This window comes from Rana temporaria, chromosome 5 (genome assembly GCF_905171775.1).
Source record: "Rana temporaria chromosome 5, aRanTem1.1, whole genome shotgun sequence".
Taxonomy (NCBI): domain Eukaryota; kingdom Metazoa; phylum Chordata; class Amphibia; order Anura; family Ranidae; genus Rana; species Rana temporaria.
This window is the reverse complement of record NC_053493.1, coordinates 420408374-420428373: the sequence shown is the minus strand read 5'-3', so window position 1 is coordinate 420428373 and position 20000 is coordinate 420408374. Positions and strand designations below refer to the sequence as shown.

The window sequence follows — 20000 nt, the reverse complement described above, 5'->3', positions numbered from 1 at the left end:
AGATTCAGAGTTACGTCGGCGTATCTACTGATACGCCGGTGTAAAGCTATCTGAATCCAGCTAAATATTATTATTATACATTTATATAGCGCTGACATATACCACAGTGCTGTACAGAGAACACTGAGCCAATCACATCAGTCTCTGTACCAGAGAAGCTTACACTCTAATGTCCTCCCACAGTTACACACTATGGACTAGATTCAGGTAGCTGCGCCCATTCTTACGGCGGCGCAGCGTATCGTATTTATGTTGCGCCGCCGTAAGTCAGAGAGGCAAGTGCTGTATTCACAAAGCACTTGCCTCCTAACTTACGGCGGCGTAGCGTAAATAGGGGCCGGCGTAAGTGCGCGTAATTCAAATGATGATGAGGGGGGCGTGTTTTATTCAAATTAATGTGGACCCCGCGTATCTTACGTTTTTTACGAACGGCGCATGCGCCGTTCGTGAAAGAATCCCGGTGCGCATGCTCGAAATTCCGCCGCAAATCGTCATTGCTTTCGACGTCAACGTAAATTACGTCCAGCCCTATTCGCGAACGACTTACGCAAACGACGTAAAAAAAAAATCAAATTTCGAAGCGGAACGACGTCCATACTTAACATTGACTAGGCCAGCTATTTGTTCGACTAACTTTACGCCGGAAAAAGCCGTAAGTAAACGATGTAAAAAAATGCGCCGGGCACACGTACGTTTCTGAATCGGCGTATCTAGTCATTTGCATATTCTACGCCGAACTCAACTGAAGCGCCACCTAGCGGCCAGCGTAAATATTGCACCCTAAGATACAACGGCGTAGTAGACTTACGCCGCTCGTATCTTAGCCTAATTTATGTGTATCTGGTTTCCAGAATAAGCTTAAATTTAGGACCGCGCAGATTCAGAGTTACGTCGGCGTATCTACTGATACTCCGGTGTAAAGCTATCTGAATCCAGGTAATTATTATTATTATACATTTATATGGCGCTGACATATACCACAGTGCTGTACAGAGAACACTAAGCCAATCACATCAGTCTCTGTACCAGAGGAGCTTACACTCTAATGTCCCCCCCCCACCCACAGTCACACACTATTATTATTATTATACAGTTCTATAGCTCTGACATATATAGTAGCGTTGTTGTTGGTAACACTCAGTATTAGTATTTTATGGCGCTCTCTCTCGCTCTCTCTCTCTCTCTCTCGCTCTCTCTCTCTCGCTCTCTCTCTCTCTCTCTCTCTCGCTCTCTCTCTCTCTCTCTCTCTCTCTCTCTCTCTCTCTCGCTCTCTCTCTCTCGCTCTATCTCTCTCTCTCGCTCTCTCTCTCTCTCTCGCTCTCTCTCTCTCTCTCTCTCTCTCTCTCTCGCTCTATCTCTCTCTCTCGCTCTCTCTCTCTCTCTCGCTCTCTCTCTCGCTCTCTCTCTCCTCGGACCTGCACTCACCTCCCCGTCTCGGTGTAGAATGACTCCTTTTGTTTGATGAAGGGTAATTATTGGTGTCCATAGAGGCCGATGATTGTGCAGCCACCTCGCCTCCAGGTCGCCCAACCTGATATGGGGGGGGGGATTTACTTCCTCTTCACCTTCACATTCCATACTGAGCCACGGCAATGAGGGAGTACAAAAGGGGACCTTCAACTGTGTAACCTGTAAAAAAAAAAAAAGCTAAAGAGGACCTGTCATCAGATATATCAGATCCCCCTTCAGGGTATTTATGACCTCTCAAGGGGATAGTACGATACTCCCCTGGCAAGGCTTTCGTCTGCTTTTCTCCCCAGAAGCATGGCGCCATCTGTAGTTCGGGCATCATCAAAGGTCGATACACCGATCGGTGTTCGGTGGACACAGCTGGCGACAGATCGCGCCGCAGCGCGGCCTGTTCAGGGAGGACATCGTATAACTTCCTCCTGGAAAAAACGGAGGTGGTTAAAGCATAACAGTGGCAGCTGGTGCTGTTGTGTTTTTTTGGGTGGGTGGCAAACAAACCCACCCCCGTCGCTCAGTTGATCGGCGAACAAAACCCTCCCCCCCGTCGATTGGCGAACAAATCCCCCCCTCTGTCGCTTGCCCGTCCATCAGCCTTGCACTTACCCCAACCAGGCCGCAGGCAGCTTCAGCAGTTTCCCCCTGCATCTCCTCCTCGGCTCCTCCCCCCCCCCTGTTTCCAGCCAATACGATTGCTTCTCCTTCCAGTCAATTGGGTCTTAAGACTCAAGCGCCTCCTTCCAGGGTGTGGTGCTACATGTGGGGGCTCGTCCGGGATACCTTTACTCTGCTATCAACTCCTCAAGACAGCGTCCCTAAAAGCACCAGGATGGACCCTGCCACTGCGATTGTCAGGGAAGATGTCTGCAAGGTACAGCTGCTTTTTCCCCCGGCGCGTGCCTGTGCGCAGGCGCCAACCAAGCCTGCGCATGTGCGTCTGTTTCCAGAACTGGCGCCAGTCGGCCTATTTAAACAGAGCTGTGACACTGACTTATTGCTGCTTGATCTACAGCGTTTACCTGAATTCTGATACCTGTGTGTGTGACTTCTGATACCAACCCGGCTTGCTCCCGTCTGCCTGTGCCTGCTTCCTGCCCTGACCTCTGGTTTCCTACAGATCGATCCCTGTCTCCATTCTCTGCTATTCAGTACATGTTGCCAAACCTGCCTGTGACCCCGACTACGCTTCTGCCTGCTGCTTCTGCCTGATCTGACCGTCCGTTGCTGAAAACATGCCTGTGACCCGACTACGCTTCTGCCTGCTGCTTCTGCCTGATCTGACCGTCCGTTGCTGAAAACATGCCTGTGACCCGACTACGCTTCTGCCTGATCTGACCGTCCGTTGCTGAAAACATGCCTGTGACCCGACTACGCTTCTGCCTGATCTGACTGTCCGTTGCTGAAAACATGCCTGTGACCCGACTACGCCTCTGCCTGCTGTCTGTGCCCGATCTGCCTGTCTGAGGCCAGTCTGCTACAGGTCCTCAGGGCCGCCATCAGGGGGGTACAGGCAGTACACCTGTAAGGGGCCCGGAGGTCCCCAGGGGCCCAGATGGCAACCCCCTTTTTGTTTTTTAGGGGTCCGGAGGTCTCCAGGGGCACGGAGGCCCACAGGGCCCCAGGTGGCAACTCCCCTTTTTTTTATTTAAAATTTTTTTTTAATATATGTTTATTTTATTTTTTTATCAAAGGGCCAATTTTTTTTTTTTTTTTTAGAGGTCCGGAGGTCCCCAGGGCCCCGGATGGCAACCCCCCCCTTTTTTTATTTATTTTTTATTAAAAAAAAAAAAAAATTCTAATATATTTTTATTAAATTTTTTATTAAAGGGACACATTTTTTTTAGGGGTACGGGGGGCCCGGAGATCCCCAAGGCCCTGGATGACAACCCCCCTTTTTTATATTTATTATTATTAAAGAGCCCCGGATGGCAACCCCCCCTTTTTTTTATAAAAAAAAAATGTTTTATATTATTTTATTTCTTTTTTTTATATATATATATATATATATATATATATATATATATATATATATATTTTATTAAAGGGCTCAGAGGTCCCCAGGGCCCCATGTAGCAAACCCCCTTTTTTTATTTTTTATAAATGTTTATTTTTTTATTTTTGTTTATATATATCTATTTTTTATTAAATGGCCCAGAGGTCCCCAGGGCCCTGGATGGCAACCCCCCCCCTTTTTTTTTTTAAATGTTTATTTTTTTATATATATATATATATATATATATATATATATATATTTTTTTTTTTTTATTAAAGGGCCCAGAGGTTTCTTTTTTTATTTTATTATTAAAGGGCCCAGAGGTCCCGGATGGCAACCCCTATATATATATATATATTTATTTCTTTATTTCTTTATTTTTTATTAAAGGGCCCAGAGGTCCCCAGGGCCCCGGATGGCTACCCCCCTTTTCTTACATATATTTTTCTTTATTCCTTCTTTTTTTTGTAAAGGGCCCCCCCGCTTCTCAATTCATTTTAAACGTTGTTTTGCCCACACACTATCATTTTAAATGACAGAAAAAACGACGTTTTGAAAAACGACAAAAAACGAAATTCAAGCATGTTCGAATTTTTTTTGTTGCCGTTTTTCAGAAGACATAAAACGACGTTTTCCCCACACACGGTCATTTTAAATGACGTTTTTAAAAACGACTATTTTTTTCATCACAAAAAACGACCGTCTGTACGCGGCATAAGTGTCTTACACCGTCATATCTTAGGCTGCATATTTACGCTGGCCGCTAGGTGGCGCTTCCGTATAGTTCCGCAAGGAATTTGCTAATTAGGTATATACGCCGATTCAGAAACGTACGTCCGGCCGGCCTATTTTTTTACATTGTTTACGTTAGGCTTTTTTCGGCGTATAGTTACCCCTGCTATATGAGGCGTAGCTAATGTTAAGTATGGCCGTCGTTCCCGCGCCGAGTTTTGAAATTGTTACGTCGTTTGCGTAAGTCGTTCGCGAATAGGGCTGTACGTAAGTTACGTTCACGTCTAAAGCAATGACGACTTTCGCCATAATTTCGAGCATGCGCTCTGGGTTTTTTCACGAACGGCGCATGCGCCGTTCACAAAACACGTACAATACGCGGGGTCATCTTAAATTTAGATAAAACACGCCCACAACATCCCCATTTGAATTAGGCGGGCTTACGCCGGCCCACATATACGTTAACTTAGGGCGCAAGTTCTTTCTGAATACGGAACTTGCGCCCAAATATACGGCGGCGTAACGCATCTGAGATACGTTACGCCCGCAGAAAGATCCGCTCATCTTTCTGAATCCAGCCCACAGTATACTGTTTGGGGGTATTTGGGTATACTTCAGGTCAAAAATTATTAACCACTTCCCGTCCTGCCTACAACAGATTGACGTCCGGGAAGTGGTTCTATCATCCTGACTGGGCGTCATATGACGTCCAGCAGGATAACACGCCGGTGCACGCGGCGATCGCGAGTGCCGCGTGTCAGTCTGACACGCCGCATCTCCGATCGTGATAAGAAGCCTCTCTTACCACGTGATCAGCTGTGACCAATCACAGCTGATCATCGCGTGAACTAGGAAGTGCCGGTAAACAGCATTCCTCGGTTCGCGCTGACAGGTAGAGCCAATCGGCGGCTCTTCCTGTCAGAGGGAGGGGGGGGGGGGTTCTGTGCTGATAATCAGCACATTGATTATCAGCACAGCCCCATCAGATGTGTCACCACAGGTGAACAAAAGGGTACCCATCATCTGCCAGTGAGTGCCCCTCCCAGGGTTGCCTGTCAGTGCCAATTAGTGCCCATCACATTGCTAATCAGTGCCCTACTGTTATGCCGCGTACACACGATCATTTTTCGGCATGAAAAAACGAAGTTTTTAAAAAGTGTTATTTAAAATGATGGTGTGTGGGCTTCACATTATTTTTCAGGTTCTGAAAAAGGACAAAAAAATTGAACATGCTGCATTTTTTAACGACGTTTTAAACGATGTCGTTTTTCGGGTTGTATAAAATGATCGCGTGTGGGCTAAAACCACGTAAAAAACCTGCGCATGCTCAGAAGCAAGTTATGAGACGGAAGCGCTCGTTCTGGTAAAACTAGCGTTCATAATGGAGTAAGCACATTCATCACGCTGTAACCGACAGAAAAGCGCGAATCGTCTTTTACTAACACGGAATCAGCTAAAGCAGCCTCAAGGGTGGCGCCATCCGCATGGAACTTCCCCTTTATAGTGCCGTCGTACGTGTTGTACGTCACCGCGCTTTGCTAGAGCATTTTTTAAAAACGATGGTGTGTAGGCAACGTCGTTTTAATGATCAAGTTGGAAAAAAAAAAAAAAATTCTAGATGCTGAAAAAACGTGTTTTTTACATGCCAAAAAATGATCGTGTGTACGCGGCATAACACCTGTCAAAACATCATCAGTACCTCAATATCAGTGCCACCTGTCAGTGCCGCCTGTCAGTGCCCGTCAGTGCCGCCTGTCAGTGCCCATCACAGCCGCCTGTCAGTGTCCATCAGTGCCGCCTATTGGTGCCCATCAGTACCACCTATCAGTGTCCATCAATTCTACATATCATTGCCTCCTCATCAGTGCCCATCAGTGCTGCATATCATTGCCCATCAATTCTACATATAATTTCCTCCTCATCAGTGCCCACTATTGGTGCCTATCAATTCTACATATCATTGCCTCCTCTTCAGTGCCCATCAGGGCCACCTATCAATGCCCATAAATTCTACATATCATTGCCTCCTCATCAGTGCCCATCAGTGCCACCTATCAGTGCCCATTAGTGCTGCATATCAGTGCCCATCAATTCTGCATATCATTGCCTCCTCATCAGTGCCCATCAGTGCCCACCAGGGTTGGACTGGGACAAAAATTTGGCCCTGGACTTCATCCAGACCGGCCCACTTTAATTCAATAAAATGCTGCCCCCACCCCCCCCTGAAAAATCACGCCCACCAAAAGGCCCCTACATCCATTATTGTATATCATGAGAGGGTGAGAGAGAGGGGAATGAGAGAGAGAGAGAGAGAAGGAGGAGGGAAAGAGGGTGAGAGGGGGTGGGTGAGAGAGGGAGGGGGGTGATAGTAAGAAAAAGAGAGTGAGTGTAAAAGAGAGGGGGTGAGTGTAGGACCCCTTTTTACACTGAGGCATGTTTTAGGCGCTTTTGGGTGCCTGTAAAGCGACTGAAAAACAATTCCGCTGCAGTCCCAGTGTGAAAGCCTGCTTTCACACTGGGGCGCTGCCAGGGCGTTAAAAAAAGTCCTCCAAGCAGCATCTCTGTTTTAAAAAACGGCCCACTGAGCCATCGGCCCACCGGGAAACTCCCTGTAGTCCCTATGGCCAGTCCATCCCTGGTGCCCACTATTGGTGCCCATCAATTCTACATATCATTGCCTCCTCATCAGTGCTCATCAGTGCCCATCAATTCTAAATATCATTTCCTTCTCATCAGTGCCCATCAGTGCCACCTATCAATGCCCATCAGTGCTGCATATCAGTGCCCATCAATTCTACATATCATTGCCTACTTATCAGTGCCCATCAGTGCCACCTATCAGTGCCCATCAGTGCTGCATATCAGTGCCGCCTATCAGTGCCCATCAATTCTACATATCATTGCCTCCTCATTAGTGCCCATCAGTGCCACCTTATCAGTGCCACCTCATTAGCAAAAAATGAAAAAATCACAGAGGTGATCAGATACCACCAAAAGAAATCTCTATTTGTGGGAAGAAAATGATACAAATGTAGTTTGGGTACAGTGTAGCACGACTGTGTAATTGTCATTCAAAGTGTGACAGTGCTGAAAATTGTCCTGGGCAGGAAAAGGGGGAAAGTGCCCGGCATTGAGGTGGTTAAAGGTGAAAGGTCACCTCCTAAGATTATATATAAATCTATATATATTACACATGTGACATTCCGTGGTGAACATTAGATTGTCCTCAGCAGAACATATCAGGTACAAACATGGAGATCACATTGTACAGAGCTTCCTGTTCACGTCCAATGATTCCCCCGCGATTGTGAGCGAAGAATTCACCGACCACACTTCTACGTTCCACGCAGGGGGCGCCGTGTGTAATGGGATATACCCGACCATCTCTGGAGAACCATACGGAATACAGAGGAGGGTTCAGGAAGAAAACTCGATATTCTAGTCTGAAGGGGAGGAATGGGAAAATGAAGCTTTTATAACCGGAGCGAAGAAAAGAGTTACCTTGGATCCCGGGCAACAGAACATTCTTGTGGGCGACCCCCGGGCTTCATGTGTGAGAAGGAAGTGCCTTGATAACTGCCCTGATAATTGGGGTGTGTAGCCCTGATAATTGGGGTGTATTGCCCTGACAATTGGGGTGTATTGCCCTGATAATTGGGGTGTATTGCCCTGACAATTGGGGTGTATTGCCCTGATAATTGGGGTGTATTGCCCTGATAATTGGGGTGTAATGCCCTCATAATTGGGGTGTATTGCCCTGATAATTGGGGTGTATTGCCCTGACAATTGGGGTGTATTGCCCTGATAATTGGGGTGTAATGCCCTGATAATTGGGGTGTATTGCCCTGATAATTGGGGTGTATTGCCCTGATAATTGGGGTGTAATGCCCTGATAATTGGGGTGTATTGCCCTGATAATTGGGGTCTATTGCCCTGATAATTGGGGTGTATTGCCCTGATAATTGGGGTGTAATGCCCTGATAATTGGGGTGTAATGCCCTCATAATTGGGGTGTATTGCCCTGATAATTGGGGTGTGTGGCTCTGATAATTGAGGTGTATTGCCCTGATAATTGGGGTGTAATGCCCTCATAATTGGGGTGTATTGCCCTGATAATTGGGGTGTGTGGCTCTGATAATTGGGGTGTATTGCCCTGATAATTGGGTTGTAATGCTGTGATAATTGGGGTGTAATGCCCTGATAATTGGGTTGTAATGCTGTGATAATTGGGGTGTAATGCCCTGATAATTGGGGTATATTACCCTGACAATTGGGGTGTATTGCCCTGATAATTGGGGTGTAACGCCCTGATAATTGGGGTCTATTGCCCTGATAATTAGGGTGTAATGCCCTGACAATTGGGGTGTATTGCCCTGATAATTGGGGTGTAACGCCCTGATAATTGGGGTCTATTGCCCTGATAATTAGGGTGTAATGCCCTGACAATTGGGGTGTATTTCCCTGAAAATTGGGGTGTAATGCTGTGATAATTGGGGTGTAATGCCCTGATAATTGGGGTATATTGTCCTGATAATTGGGGTGCATTGCCCTGACAATTTGGGTGTATTGCCCTGACAATTGGGGTGTAACGCCCTGACAATTGGGGTGTATTACCCTGACAATTAGGGTGTAATGCTGTGATAATTGGAGTGTATTGCCCTGACAATTGGGGTGTATTGCTCTGATAATTGGGGTGTATTTCCCTGATAATTGGGGTGTATTTCCCTGATAATTGGGGTGTATTGCCCTGACAATTGAGGTGTATTCCTCTGAGTTTGTGAGAATAAAAAAATAATTAGATATATAAGTGTTACATACTTACATCCCATGTGTGGGGCACTTTTACATTTAGTAGATGTGTTTGCCCTAGGGGTGTGTTTGTGATTGAGTGCATACAGGGTAGACATGTGCAATTAGTTTCGTTCCCAATTCGTTTTTTAACATGAGTGTCACTTTTCCCCCAATCTATGATCAGCTGTGATTGTCCCTTTACCCTGATCTGTGATCAGCTGTGATTGTCCCTTTACCCAGATCTGTGATCAGCTGTGATTGTCCCTTTACCCTGATCTGTGATCAGCTGTGATTGTCCCTTTACCCAGATCTGTGATCAGCTGTGATTGTCCCTTTACCCCGATCTGTGATCAGCTGTGATTGTCCCTTTACCCTGATCTGTGATCAGCTGTGATCATCCCTTTACCCTGATCTGTGATCAGCTGTGATTGTCCCTTTACTCCGATCTGTGATCAGCTGTGATTGTCCCTTTACCCTGATCTGTGATCAGCTGTGATTGTCCCTTTACCCAGATCTGTGATCAGCTGTGATTGTCCCTTTACCCAGATCTATGATCAGCTGTGATTGTCCGTTTACCCAGATATGTGATCAGCTGTGATTGTCCCTTTACCCTGATCTGTGATCAGCTGTGATTGTCCCTTTACCCCGATCTGTGATCAGCTGTGATCATCCCTTTACCCTGATCTGTGATCAGCTGTGATTGTCCCTTTACCCAGATCTGTGATCAGCTGTGATTGTCCCTTTACCCAGATCTGTGATCAGCTGTGATTGTCCCTTTACCCAGATCTATGATCAGCTGTGATTGTCCGTTTACCCAGATATGTGATCAGCTGTGATTGTCCCTTTACCCTGATCTGTGATCAGCTGTGATAGTCCCTTTACCCCAATCTGTGATCAGCTGTGATTGTCCCTTTACCCTGATCTGTGATCAGCTGTGATTGTCCCTGTGACACAGCTATCACATGATCCGTATGTCAATAAAGCTGAACATCATATAACGTCCTCACAGAACTGACCGGCCGCACTGTAGCCATTATTCGGCTATAGGGCGATCAGCAAATGGTTAAAACAATGGGAAGCCAACTGTCGGCCACAACGTGTCATTTATTGCATTTGTGGTCCCTAAAAACAACATAAGTGTATTTTTTTTATTGAAATGTTGTATTTCATAAACTGTTGCGCTAATATCTTGTGATGTAAAAAAATAAATAAATTGAACTACCGCTATTTTATTCCTCAGGAAGTCTGCTTTCAGAAAATATTTGGAGGGTTTAACTAATCTTCAGGACTAAATAGATTTTTTTTAAACAAAAATGGCTCTTGGTGAAACTGGGAATGTGACTGGAACTCGTCTTTTCACTCTGATATCCCCACACTCTCTCCTCACTCAACAAGCCACTTTGTTCATACTTTTCTGCCCTCACCCAACATGGCGACTCCATACTCACATTGTCACATAGCCTGCCCTTACCTAAGATGGCGGCTGCGCCATGCTCTTGCATCTCACTTCCGCACTGACTCTGTTTCGGCGGCCATTTTTCCGGAGATCATCCCTAGCAATAAGCATGGGGCGGCCATGTTTCCGGAGAGCAATCTGTAGAGGGCGATGGCAGACATGCGGTGTCTGGCGGAAGTGACGTGTGTATGCGGCGACACCGGTTCTCTGCTCATGCCGTGGAGGTCAGAGGAAGAAGCCGGCTGGAGGTGCGGAGGACGGTGAGGGGATCCCTGGGGAGGGAGAATGGAAGGTGGAGGGGGCCGGGGTTCCGTGTAATTAGGGCCCCCTGTATGTCTTATATGGATTGTAGAGGGACCCCCAATCTAGGTGGTCCACGTTGGGCCCACGTGTGTGGGGTCCCCTGAGACTGCCAGAAGGATATTCCTCCTAAGGGCCCCCCAGAGCCTGCTTCTTAGGGCCCCTGAAATCTCTGAGGTCAAGACTGCATGCAGCCGTGTTTCAGGGGCCCCAGAGTTTAGCATTGCCAGGAGCCCCAGAGTTCTTCGAGGTGCCCCCTGTTTGGGGCCCCCAGAGTTCTTCGAGGTGCCCCCTGTTTGGGGCCCCCAGAGTTCTTCGAGGCGCCCCCTGTTTGGGGCCCCAGAGTTCTTCGAGGCGCCCCCTGTTTGGGGGGCCCCCAGAGTTCTTCGAGGCGCCCCCTGTTTGGGGGCCCCCAGAGTTCTTTGAGGCGCCCCCTGTTTGGGGCCTGTGTATCTAAGGTCACCACTGTATATTGCACAACATCTCAGGGGCCCCAAAGACAGTGTAGGACCTTCATGGCTTCTGTGGGGCCCCCAAAATTAAGATCAATACTGCACACAGCACAGTCTCTTATGGCCCCCTGATTTCTTCATGGTCCCTGTTGGGGGCCCCAGGAATAAAAGGTTAGCACTGTATATAGTATTATGTCTCAAGGGCCCCAGGAGAGTGCAGGACATTGTTGGCCACTGTTGGGGGGGGGGGGGGGTCCCCAGTATGAGTGTCAGCTCTGTACAGTGTCTCAGGGGCCCCTGGTCATAGAATTATTAGGGGCCCGAGTGCACTGCTTGGACTGTGTTGGGGTCCCCAGATATGCAAGGTTGCCATTGTATGGGGCCCCCAGATATCTGAGGTCACCATTGTATATCTCAGGGGCCCCAGTGACTTCTACGGGCACCCCAAATATGAGGTCATCACTGCACCCTGTACTGTGGCTAAGGTCATAGAATTTCTGGGGGCCTTCATAGGCTATGTCGGGGACTCTAGATACACAGGGTCACCGTCAGGGCAGCCATCACAAATTTTGGGGGCCCCTTACACAGCTTTATGCAGGGCCCTCCTGGAGCAGAGAAGCGGGGGGGGGGGGGGTGTGCTGACAAGTGTAATCTCTTTTCTCCTTACGCGAGGTAAGCGGGGGGACGGACTGGGGACCTTACAGGTGTAATGCCTGTGCTCCCCTGGTCACTGTTGCATACACAGCAATGGGGGGGGGGTCTCGGATCAGAGAGTTCTCAAGGGGGGGGGGGTCTCGGATCAGAGAGTTCTTAAGGGGGGGGGGGGTTTCAGATCAGAGAGTTCTCGAGGGAGGGGGGGGGGGTTTCAGATCAGAGAGTTCTCGAGGGAGGGGGGGGTCTCGGATCAGAGAGTTCTCGAGGGAGGGGGGGGTCTCAGATCAGAGAGTTCTCGAGGGAGGAGGGGTTTCAGATCAGAGAGTTCTCGAGGGAGGAGGGGTTTCAGATCAGAGAGTTCTCGAGGGAGGGGGGGGTCTCGGATCAGAGAGTTCTCGAGGGAGGGGGGGTCTCGGATCAGAGAGTTCTCGAGGGAGGGGGGGGTTTCAGATCAGAGAGTTCTCGAGGGAGGGGGGGTTTCAGATCAGAGAGTTCTCGAGGGAGGGGGGGGTCTCGGATCAGAGAGTTCTCGAGGGAGGGGGGGTTTCGGATCAGAGAGTTCTCGAGGGAGGGGGGGGTCTCGGATCAGAGAGTTCTCGAGGGAGGGGGGGGGTCTCGGATCAGAGAGTTCTCGGGGGAGGGGGGGGTCTCGGATCAGAGAGTTCTCGGGGGAGGGGGGGGTCTCGGATCAGAGAGTTCTCGGGGGGGGGGGGGTCTCGGATCAGAGAGTTCTCGAGGGGGGGGTCTCGGATCAGAGAGTTCTCGAGGGGGGGGGGGTCTCGGATCAGAGAGTTCTCGAGGGGGGGGGGGCTCGGATCTGAGAGTTCTCGAGGGGGGGGGCGCTCGGATCTGAGAGTTCTCGGGGTGGTGGTGGGGGGGGGCCTCGGATCTGAGAGTTCTCGGGGGGGGGGGGTTCTCGGGGGGGGGGGGGGGTCTCGGATCAGAGAGTTCTCGGGGGGGGGGTCTCGGATCAGAGAGTTCTCGGGGGGGGGGGGGCCTCGGATCAGAGAGTTCTCGGGGGGGGGGCCTCGGATCTGAGAGTTCTCGGGGGGGGGGGGGGGGGGGCCTCGGATCAGAGAGTTCTCGGGGGGGGGGGGGTCTCGGATCAGAGAGTTCTTAGGGGGAGGGGGGTCTCGGATCAGAGAGTTCTCGGGGGGGGGGGGGGGTCTCGGATCAGAGAGTTCTTAGGGGGAGGGGGCTCTCGGATCAGAGAGTTATCGGGGGGGGGGGGCCTCGGATCTGAGAGTTCTCGGGGGGGCCTCGGATCAGAGAGTTCTCGGGGGGGGGGGCCTCGGATCTGAGAGTTCTCGGGGGGGCCTCGGATCAGAGAGTTCTCGGGGGGGGGGGGGGCTCGGATCAGAGAGTTCTTAGGGGGAGGGGGGTCTCGGATCAGAGAGTTATCGGGGGGGGGGGGGCCCTCAGTGCTTGACCTTCCTGGCCCCTGTTGAGGCCCCAAATATCTATGGGTGGTGTACAGTGCAGGACCTTTGTGGGCCCTGTTGGGGATTCTAAAAATGAAACCTTTGACTGCTCTCAGTATAGTGTCTCAGGGGCCCCAAGTCACCGTGTTAGGAGCCAAAGTACAATGCAGGTCATGTGCCGTGTTGTTGGCTCAGATATCTGAGGTCAGCACAATAGGGTTGGGGGGGGGGGGGATAATACAGTGCTGGACCATGGTCACTGTTGGGGTTCAAAGATGAGGTGACCACTGCACTAACAGGGGCCCCAGTTTTGCAGCTTCGTCAAATTCAGCTCCGCCCCCTCCATGGCGGCAGCTGGCCAATGGGCTGCTACAGAATTTTTTCCTGTAGCTCATGGGCCTCGTTTTTCCTCTGCGGTGGGAATCGGGGATAAAATTGTGCTACAGACACTTCCATCTCTTCACCCTATAAATCTGTATATACAGCGCCTAGAAAAAGTATTCATACCCCTCTATATACAGCGCCTAGAAAAAGTATTCATACCCCTCTATATACAGCGCCTAGAAAAAGTATTCACACCCCTTGAAATTTTCCACATTTTCTCATGTTACATCCAAAAACGTAAATGTATTTTATGTGAGAGACACAAAGTGTCACATAATTGTGAAGTGGAAGGAAAATGATAAATAAATATGTGAAAAGTGTGGGGGGGGGGGGCATTTGTATTCAGCCCCCTTTACTCTGATACCCCCAGCTAAAGTCTAGTGGAACCAATTTCCTTCAGAAGTCACCTGATTAGTAAATAGACTCCACCTGTGTGTCATTTAATCTCAGTATAAATACAGCTGTTCTGTGAAGCCCTCAGAGGTTTGTTAGAGAACCTTAGTGAACAAACAGCATCATGAAGGCCGAGGAACACACCAGGCAGGTCAGGGATAAAGTTGTGGAGAAGTATAAAGCAGGGTTAGGTTATAATAAAAAATCTCCCAAGCTTTGAAGATCTCACGGAGCTTCTGTTCAACCCATCATCTGAAAATGGAAAGAGTATGGTACAGCTGCAAACCGACCAAGACATGGCCGTCCACCTAAACTGACCGGGCCGGGCAAGGAGAGCATTCATCAGAGGAGCAGCCAAGAGGCCCATGGTAACTCTGGAGGAGCTGCAGAGATCCACAGCTCAGGGGGGAGAATCTGTCCACAGGACAACTATTAGTGGTCTCTCCACAAATCTGCCCTTTATGGAAGAGTGACAAGAAGAAAGACATTGGTGAAAGAAAGACATAAGAAGTCCTGTTTGCAGTTTGTGAGAAGCCATGTGGGGGAGGGGACACAGCAAACATGTGGAAGAAGGTGCTCTCGCAAAATTCAACAAAAAACGCTAACACTGCACATCACCCTGAACACACCATCCCCACTGTGAAACATGGTGGTGGCAGCCTCATGTGGTGGGGATGCTTTTCTTCAGCAGGGACAGGGAAGCTGGTCAGAGTTGATGGGAAGATGGATGGAGACAAATACAGGACAATCTTAGAAGAAAACCTGTTAGAGTCTGCAAAAGACTTGAGACCGGGGGGGGGGGGGGGGGGGAGGTTCACCTTCCAGCAGGACAACAACCCTAAAGTACAGCCAGAGCTACAATGGAAGGGTTTAGATCAAAGCCTATTCATGGGTTAGAATGTTAGAATGGCCCAGTCACAGTCCAGACCTAAATCCCATTGAGAATCTGTGGGCAAGACATGAAAATTGCTGATCACAGACGCTCTCCATCCAATCTGACAGAGACAGAGATATTTTACAAAGAAGAAGAAATGTTCCTCTCTAGATGTGCAAAGCTGGTAGAGACACCCCCAAAAAGACTTGTAGAGAAAGGGGGTTCTACAAAGTATTGACTCCGGGGGGCGCCATACAAATGCCCCTCCCCCCACACTTTTCACTTATTTATTTGTATCGTTTATCATTTTCCTTCCACTTCACAATTATGTGACACTTTGTGTGTCTCACATAAAATCCCAATAAAATACATTTACGTTTTTGGTTGTAACATGAGAAAATGTGGGGAATTTCCAAGGGTATGAATACTTTTTCTAGGCGCTGTATATAGAGGGGTATGAATACTTTTTCAAGGCTCTGTATATAGAGGGGTATGAATACTTTTTCAAGGCTCTGAATGTGTACGTTTTGTTCTGTGCGAGTTGGTGACAAAATTTAATACGGAATAGAGCAGGTCAGGAAAATGCCACATTACGACCACTAGATGGAGCTGAGGATTATAGTATATCCAATAATCATCAGCTTCATCTAGTGCTCCATCGAAGTCCCCTCCCCCTATTACATCGAGATGCCAGGGAGTGTAGGGGTTCCATAGTCCACACTGGGGAGGGGGGGGAGTGTAGGGGTTCCGTAGTCCACACTGGGGAGGGGGGGGAGTGTAGGGGTTCTGTAGTCCACACTGGGGAGGGGGGGAGTGTAGGGGTTCTGTAGTCCACACTGGGGAGGGGGGGAGTGTAGGGGTTCCGTAGTCCACACTGGGGGGGGGGGAGTGTAGGGGTTCCGTAGTCCACACTGGGGAGGGGGGGAGTGTAGGGGTTCTGTAGTCCACACTGGGGAGGGGGGGAGTGTAGGGGTTCCGTAGTCCACACTGGGGAGGGGGGGGAGTGTAGGGGTTCCGTAGTCCACACTGGGGAGGGGGGGAGTGTAGGGGTTCCGTAGTCCACACTGGGGAGGGGGGGAGTGTAGGGGGTTCCGTAGTCCACACTGGGGAGGGGGGGAGTGTAGGGGTTCCGTAGTCCACACTGGGGAGGGGGGGAGTGTAGGGGTTCCGTAGGCCACACTGGGGGAGGTGGGAGTTCCGTAGGCCACACTGGGGGAGGTGGGAGTTCCGTAGGCCACACTGGGGGAGGTGGGAGTTCCGTAGGCCACACTGGGGGAGGTGGGAGTTCCGTAGGCCACACTGGGGGGGGGGGGGAGTGTAGGGGTTCCGTAGCCCACACTGGGTGGGGGTGGGAGTGTAGGGGTTCTGTAGCCCACACTGGGTGGGGGTGGGAGTGTAGGGGTTCTGTAGCCCACACTGGGTGGGGGGGGAGTGTAGGGGTTCCGTAGCCCACACTGGGTGGGGGGGGGGGTGTAGGGGGTTCCGTAGTCCACACTGGGTGGGGGGGTGATTCCGTAGTGTTTGTAGAATGGCGACTGACTGACTCCATTTTTTCCTTGTAGAAAGATGGTGAACTGACCTTCACATTGAACTCCCCACCACAGAGAGGATGACGGCCCGTCTGATCCAGCGTGCCTCCCGCCTGCTGGCAGTGCCGGCCTCCTTCCAGCCCCCCTCCTCCTCCTCCTCCGCCGTCCCCACAGAATGTATGAGATTGTGCCAGCACGCCCCTCCCCCCCGGTGCCGGGCGGCCCTACACACCTCCTCCCCGCGTTACCTGGCGGAGAGCCTCCCGGAGACCTCCCAGATGGGCCCCGTCACCCCACAGGACGAGAACGAGTTCTTCTCCATGCTGAAGACTGTGCCGGGGATAAACAATCTGCTGGACATCCCGCGGGAGCAGAACGTCTCCGGGAACAAGGGGGTGATGATCATCCAGGAGATCGTCAGGAGGGAACCCGGGAGCAATGAAGAGATCCTGAAAGACCCCAGATTCCAGCACCTCCTAGATCATATCAATGGGCAGGTAAGACCCCCACAGGATTTGTTATGGGGGGGGGGGCACCCCCAGCACTGAATGTATATAATGCCAAGGGGGTGCTGTTGGTGGGGGGTTCTATCATTGATGGGGGGGGGGTGTTAAATTTCTAGGGTGTCGTTTTTTTGGGGGGGGTTTATTATTAATGCAGTCTACTAGATCTATTGTTGCTGGGGGGGTAACTTGTTAGGGGGGCGGGACCTGTTGTTGCTGGGAGGATAGATTTACCCTGAGAGGGTCTAGTGCTGCTGGTGGGAGTCTATGGTTTCTGGGGGAGGGGATCCGTCGCTACCGTTTATTTTGGAGGGGGGGGAGGGCTGCCTCAACGTTGACCTGAACGCAAAAAATATTTTGTGTACCTATTTACAGGCCACTCCCATCTGGTCATGTGATCTCCCCTGTGTCAGCCCGCGCTGGATGCAGGGGAGAAGAGCATTGCTTCCAATCTTTTCCCGCCGGCCCCCGCCCTGGTCCCTGTTGCCCCCTCCTGGTCCCTGTTGCCCCCTCCTGGTCCCTGTTGCCCCCTCCTGGTCCCTGTTGCCCCCTCCTGGTCCCTGTTGCCCCCTCCTGGTCCCTGTTGCCCCCTCCTGGTCCCTGTTGCCCCCTCCTGGTCCCTGTTGGTCCCTGTTGGTCCCTGTAGCTCCCTCCTGGTCCCTGTTGCCCCCTCCCAGTCCCTGTTGCCCCCTCCCGGTCCCTGTTGCCCCCCACAGGATGCACAGACAGGTAGCAATGCTCTTCTCCTCTGTAGCCCGCGCTGGCTGAGAGACAGGGGAGATCACATGCCTGTAAATGGGTATACAAAATCTCATTCTGGGCATGTGATCTCCCCCCCCCCCCCCTGTGTCAGCCAGCGCCGGCTGCAGGGGAGAAGCGCATTGATTCCAATCTGTTCCCACCGGCGCCTTCCAGTCCTGTTCCCACTGGCAAAGACGGGAGGCACTGATGGGCACAGACTGGAAGCAATCTTTTCCCGCCGGCGCCCTCCTGGTCCCCCCCCGGCACCTTTCCCGGTCCCTGTTGCCCCCATGTTGCCCCTCCCGTTCCCTGTTGCCCCCCACAGGAGGCACAGACAGGTAGCAATGCTCTTCTCCTCTGCAGCCCGCGCTGGCTGAGACACAGGGGGAGATCACATGACCAGATAGTAGCGGCCTGTAAATGGGTATACAAAATTTCATTCTGGGCATGTGATCTCACCTGTGTTAGCCCGCGCTGGATGCAGGGGAGAAGAGCGTTGCTTCCAATCTGTTCCCACCGGCGCCCTCCAGTCCTGTTCCCACTGGCAAAGACGGGAGGCGCTGGTGGGCACAGACTGGAAGCAATGCTCCCCCCCCCCCCCCCTGCAGCCAGCAGGAGGGGGCAACAGTGACCGGGAGGGGCACCAGGGGGGGGGCCTGACACGGGGAGATCACATGACCAGATGGGAGCGGCCTGTAAATAGGTGTTCAGTTCAACGTCGAAGCAGTTCTAAAATAAAAAAAATGGCAGCGACAGGCCCCCTCCCCCATAAACCATAGACCCCCCACCAGCAGCACCAGACCCTTTCAGCGTAAATCTATCCTCCCAGAAACAGGCCACACCCCCCCCTTCCCCGGTGACGTCATGTGACTCAGGCCAGTCACAGAGCCGGAGTCTGCGGCCCCCGGAAGGAAGAACGACGTGGATGCGGGTACAACGTTGGCTTTGTTTGCAGGTAAGTGTCGCATAATGTGCTAGTATGTGATGCATACTAGCACATTATGCTTTTACTTTGCAGGGATTTTTTAAACGTGTGCAGTGAAAGGGTCCAGGCAAAAAAAAAAGAAAAAAGATTTCTAAGGAACACGTTGAAAGTTTTGCAGCTTCGTCAAATTCAGCTCCGCCCCCTCCATGGCGGCCGCTGGCCAATGGGCTGCTACAGAATTTTTTCTGTAGCTCATGGGCCCCGTTTTTCCTCTGCGGTGGGAATCGGGGATAAAATTGTGCTACAGACACTTCCATCTCTTCACCCTATAAATCTGTATATACAGCGCCTAGAGAAAGTATTCATACCCCTCTATATACAGCGCCTAGAAAAAGTATTCATACCCCCTCTATATACAGCGCCTAGAAAAAGTATTCATACCCCTCTATATACAGCGCCTAGAAAAAGTATTCATACCCCTCTATATACAGCGCCTAGAAAAAGTATTCATACCCCTCTATATACAGCGCCTAGAAAAAGTATTCATACCCCTCTATATACAGCGCCTAGAAAAAGTATTCATACCCCTCTATATACAGCGCCTAGAAAAAGTATTCATACCCCTCCTATATACAGCGCCTAGAAAAAGTATTCATACCCCTCTATATACAGCGCCTAGAAAAAGTATTCATACCCCTCTATATACAGCGCCTAGAAAAAGTATTCATACCCCTCCTATATACAGCGCCTAGAAAAAGTATTCATACCCCTCTATATACAGCGCCTACAAAAAGTATTCATACCCCTCTATATACAGCGCCGAGAAAAAGTATTCATACCCCTCCTATATACAGCGCCTAGAAAAAGTATTCATACCCCTCTATATACAGCGCCTAGAAAAAGTATTCACACCCCTCTATATACAGCGCCTAGAAAAAGTATTCTTACCCCTGGAAATTCCCCACATTTTGTCATGTTACAACCGAAAATTATTGGGATTTTATGTGATGAACAACACACTCCGGTGCCCCCCCCACCTCTGGCCACATGCAGTATTGCATACCATAGAAGTCAATGTGGAACAAATTATTTTAGTTTCCATTGACTTCTATGGGGAACCTCGCTTTGATATGCAAGTGCTTTGGATTACAAGCATTCTCCTGAAGAGCTGCGGGCAGCTAAAACGTTTAAAAACAACTGCCCGCAGCTCCTCAGGACCGGCACAGTGTCAATAAAAAAAAAAAAACTCTATTTGAATCGAGTTTAAAAAAAAAAAAAAAATCTCGATTTGAATCAAGTTTAAAAAGAACAAAAAAAAAACTCGATTCGAATCGAGTTTTTTTTTTTTTTTTTTTGTTTTTTTTAATCGCAGATTTTTTTTTTGT

At 50.1% G+C, this 20000-nt stretch overlaps 1 protein-coding gene and 2 non-coding genes across 6 annotated transcripts in view; all 3 read left to right on the top strand.

The window, feature by feature from the left end:
• Positions 1 to 10581: 10581 nt before the first annotated feature.
• The window catches only part of LOC120941681 (FAST kinase domain-containing protein 4-like), a 34756-nt gene continuing 25337 nt past the window's right edge, over positions 10582 to 20000 (top strand). Inside the window, exons 1-2 of one of the 4 annotated variants that reach the window (XM_040355225.1) lie at positions 10582 to 10687; positions 16480 to 16943. In XM_040355225.1, coding sequence (XP_040211159.1) covers positions 16527 to 16943 — 417 coding nt within the window. In that variant the 5' untranslated portion in view covers positions 10582 to 10687; positions 16480 to 16526. Of the gene's footprint in view, positions 10700 to 16479; positions 16944 to 20000 lie in introns of all 4 variants that reach the window. The other 3 variants (XM_040355224.1, XM_040355228.1, XM_040355226.1) reach the window with 3 other exon arrangements.
• LOC120942102 lies at positions 13578 to 13718 on the top strand. The gene has a single exon (XR_005749897.1). It is a non-coding gene; the product is annotated as a small nucleolar RNA SNORA5 (small nucleolar RNA).
• Positions 18789 to 18928, top strand: LOC120942101. The gene has a single exon (XR_005749896.1). It is a non-coding gene; the product is annotated as a small nucleolar RNA SNORA5 (small nucleolar RNA).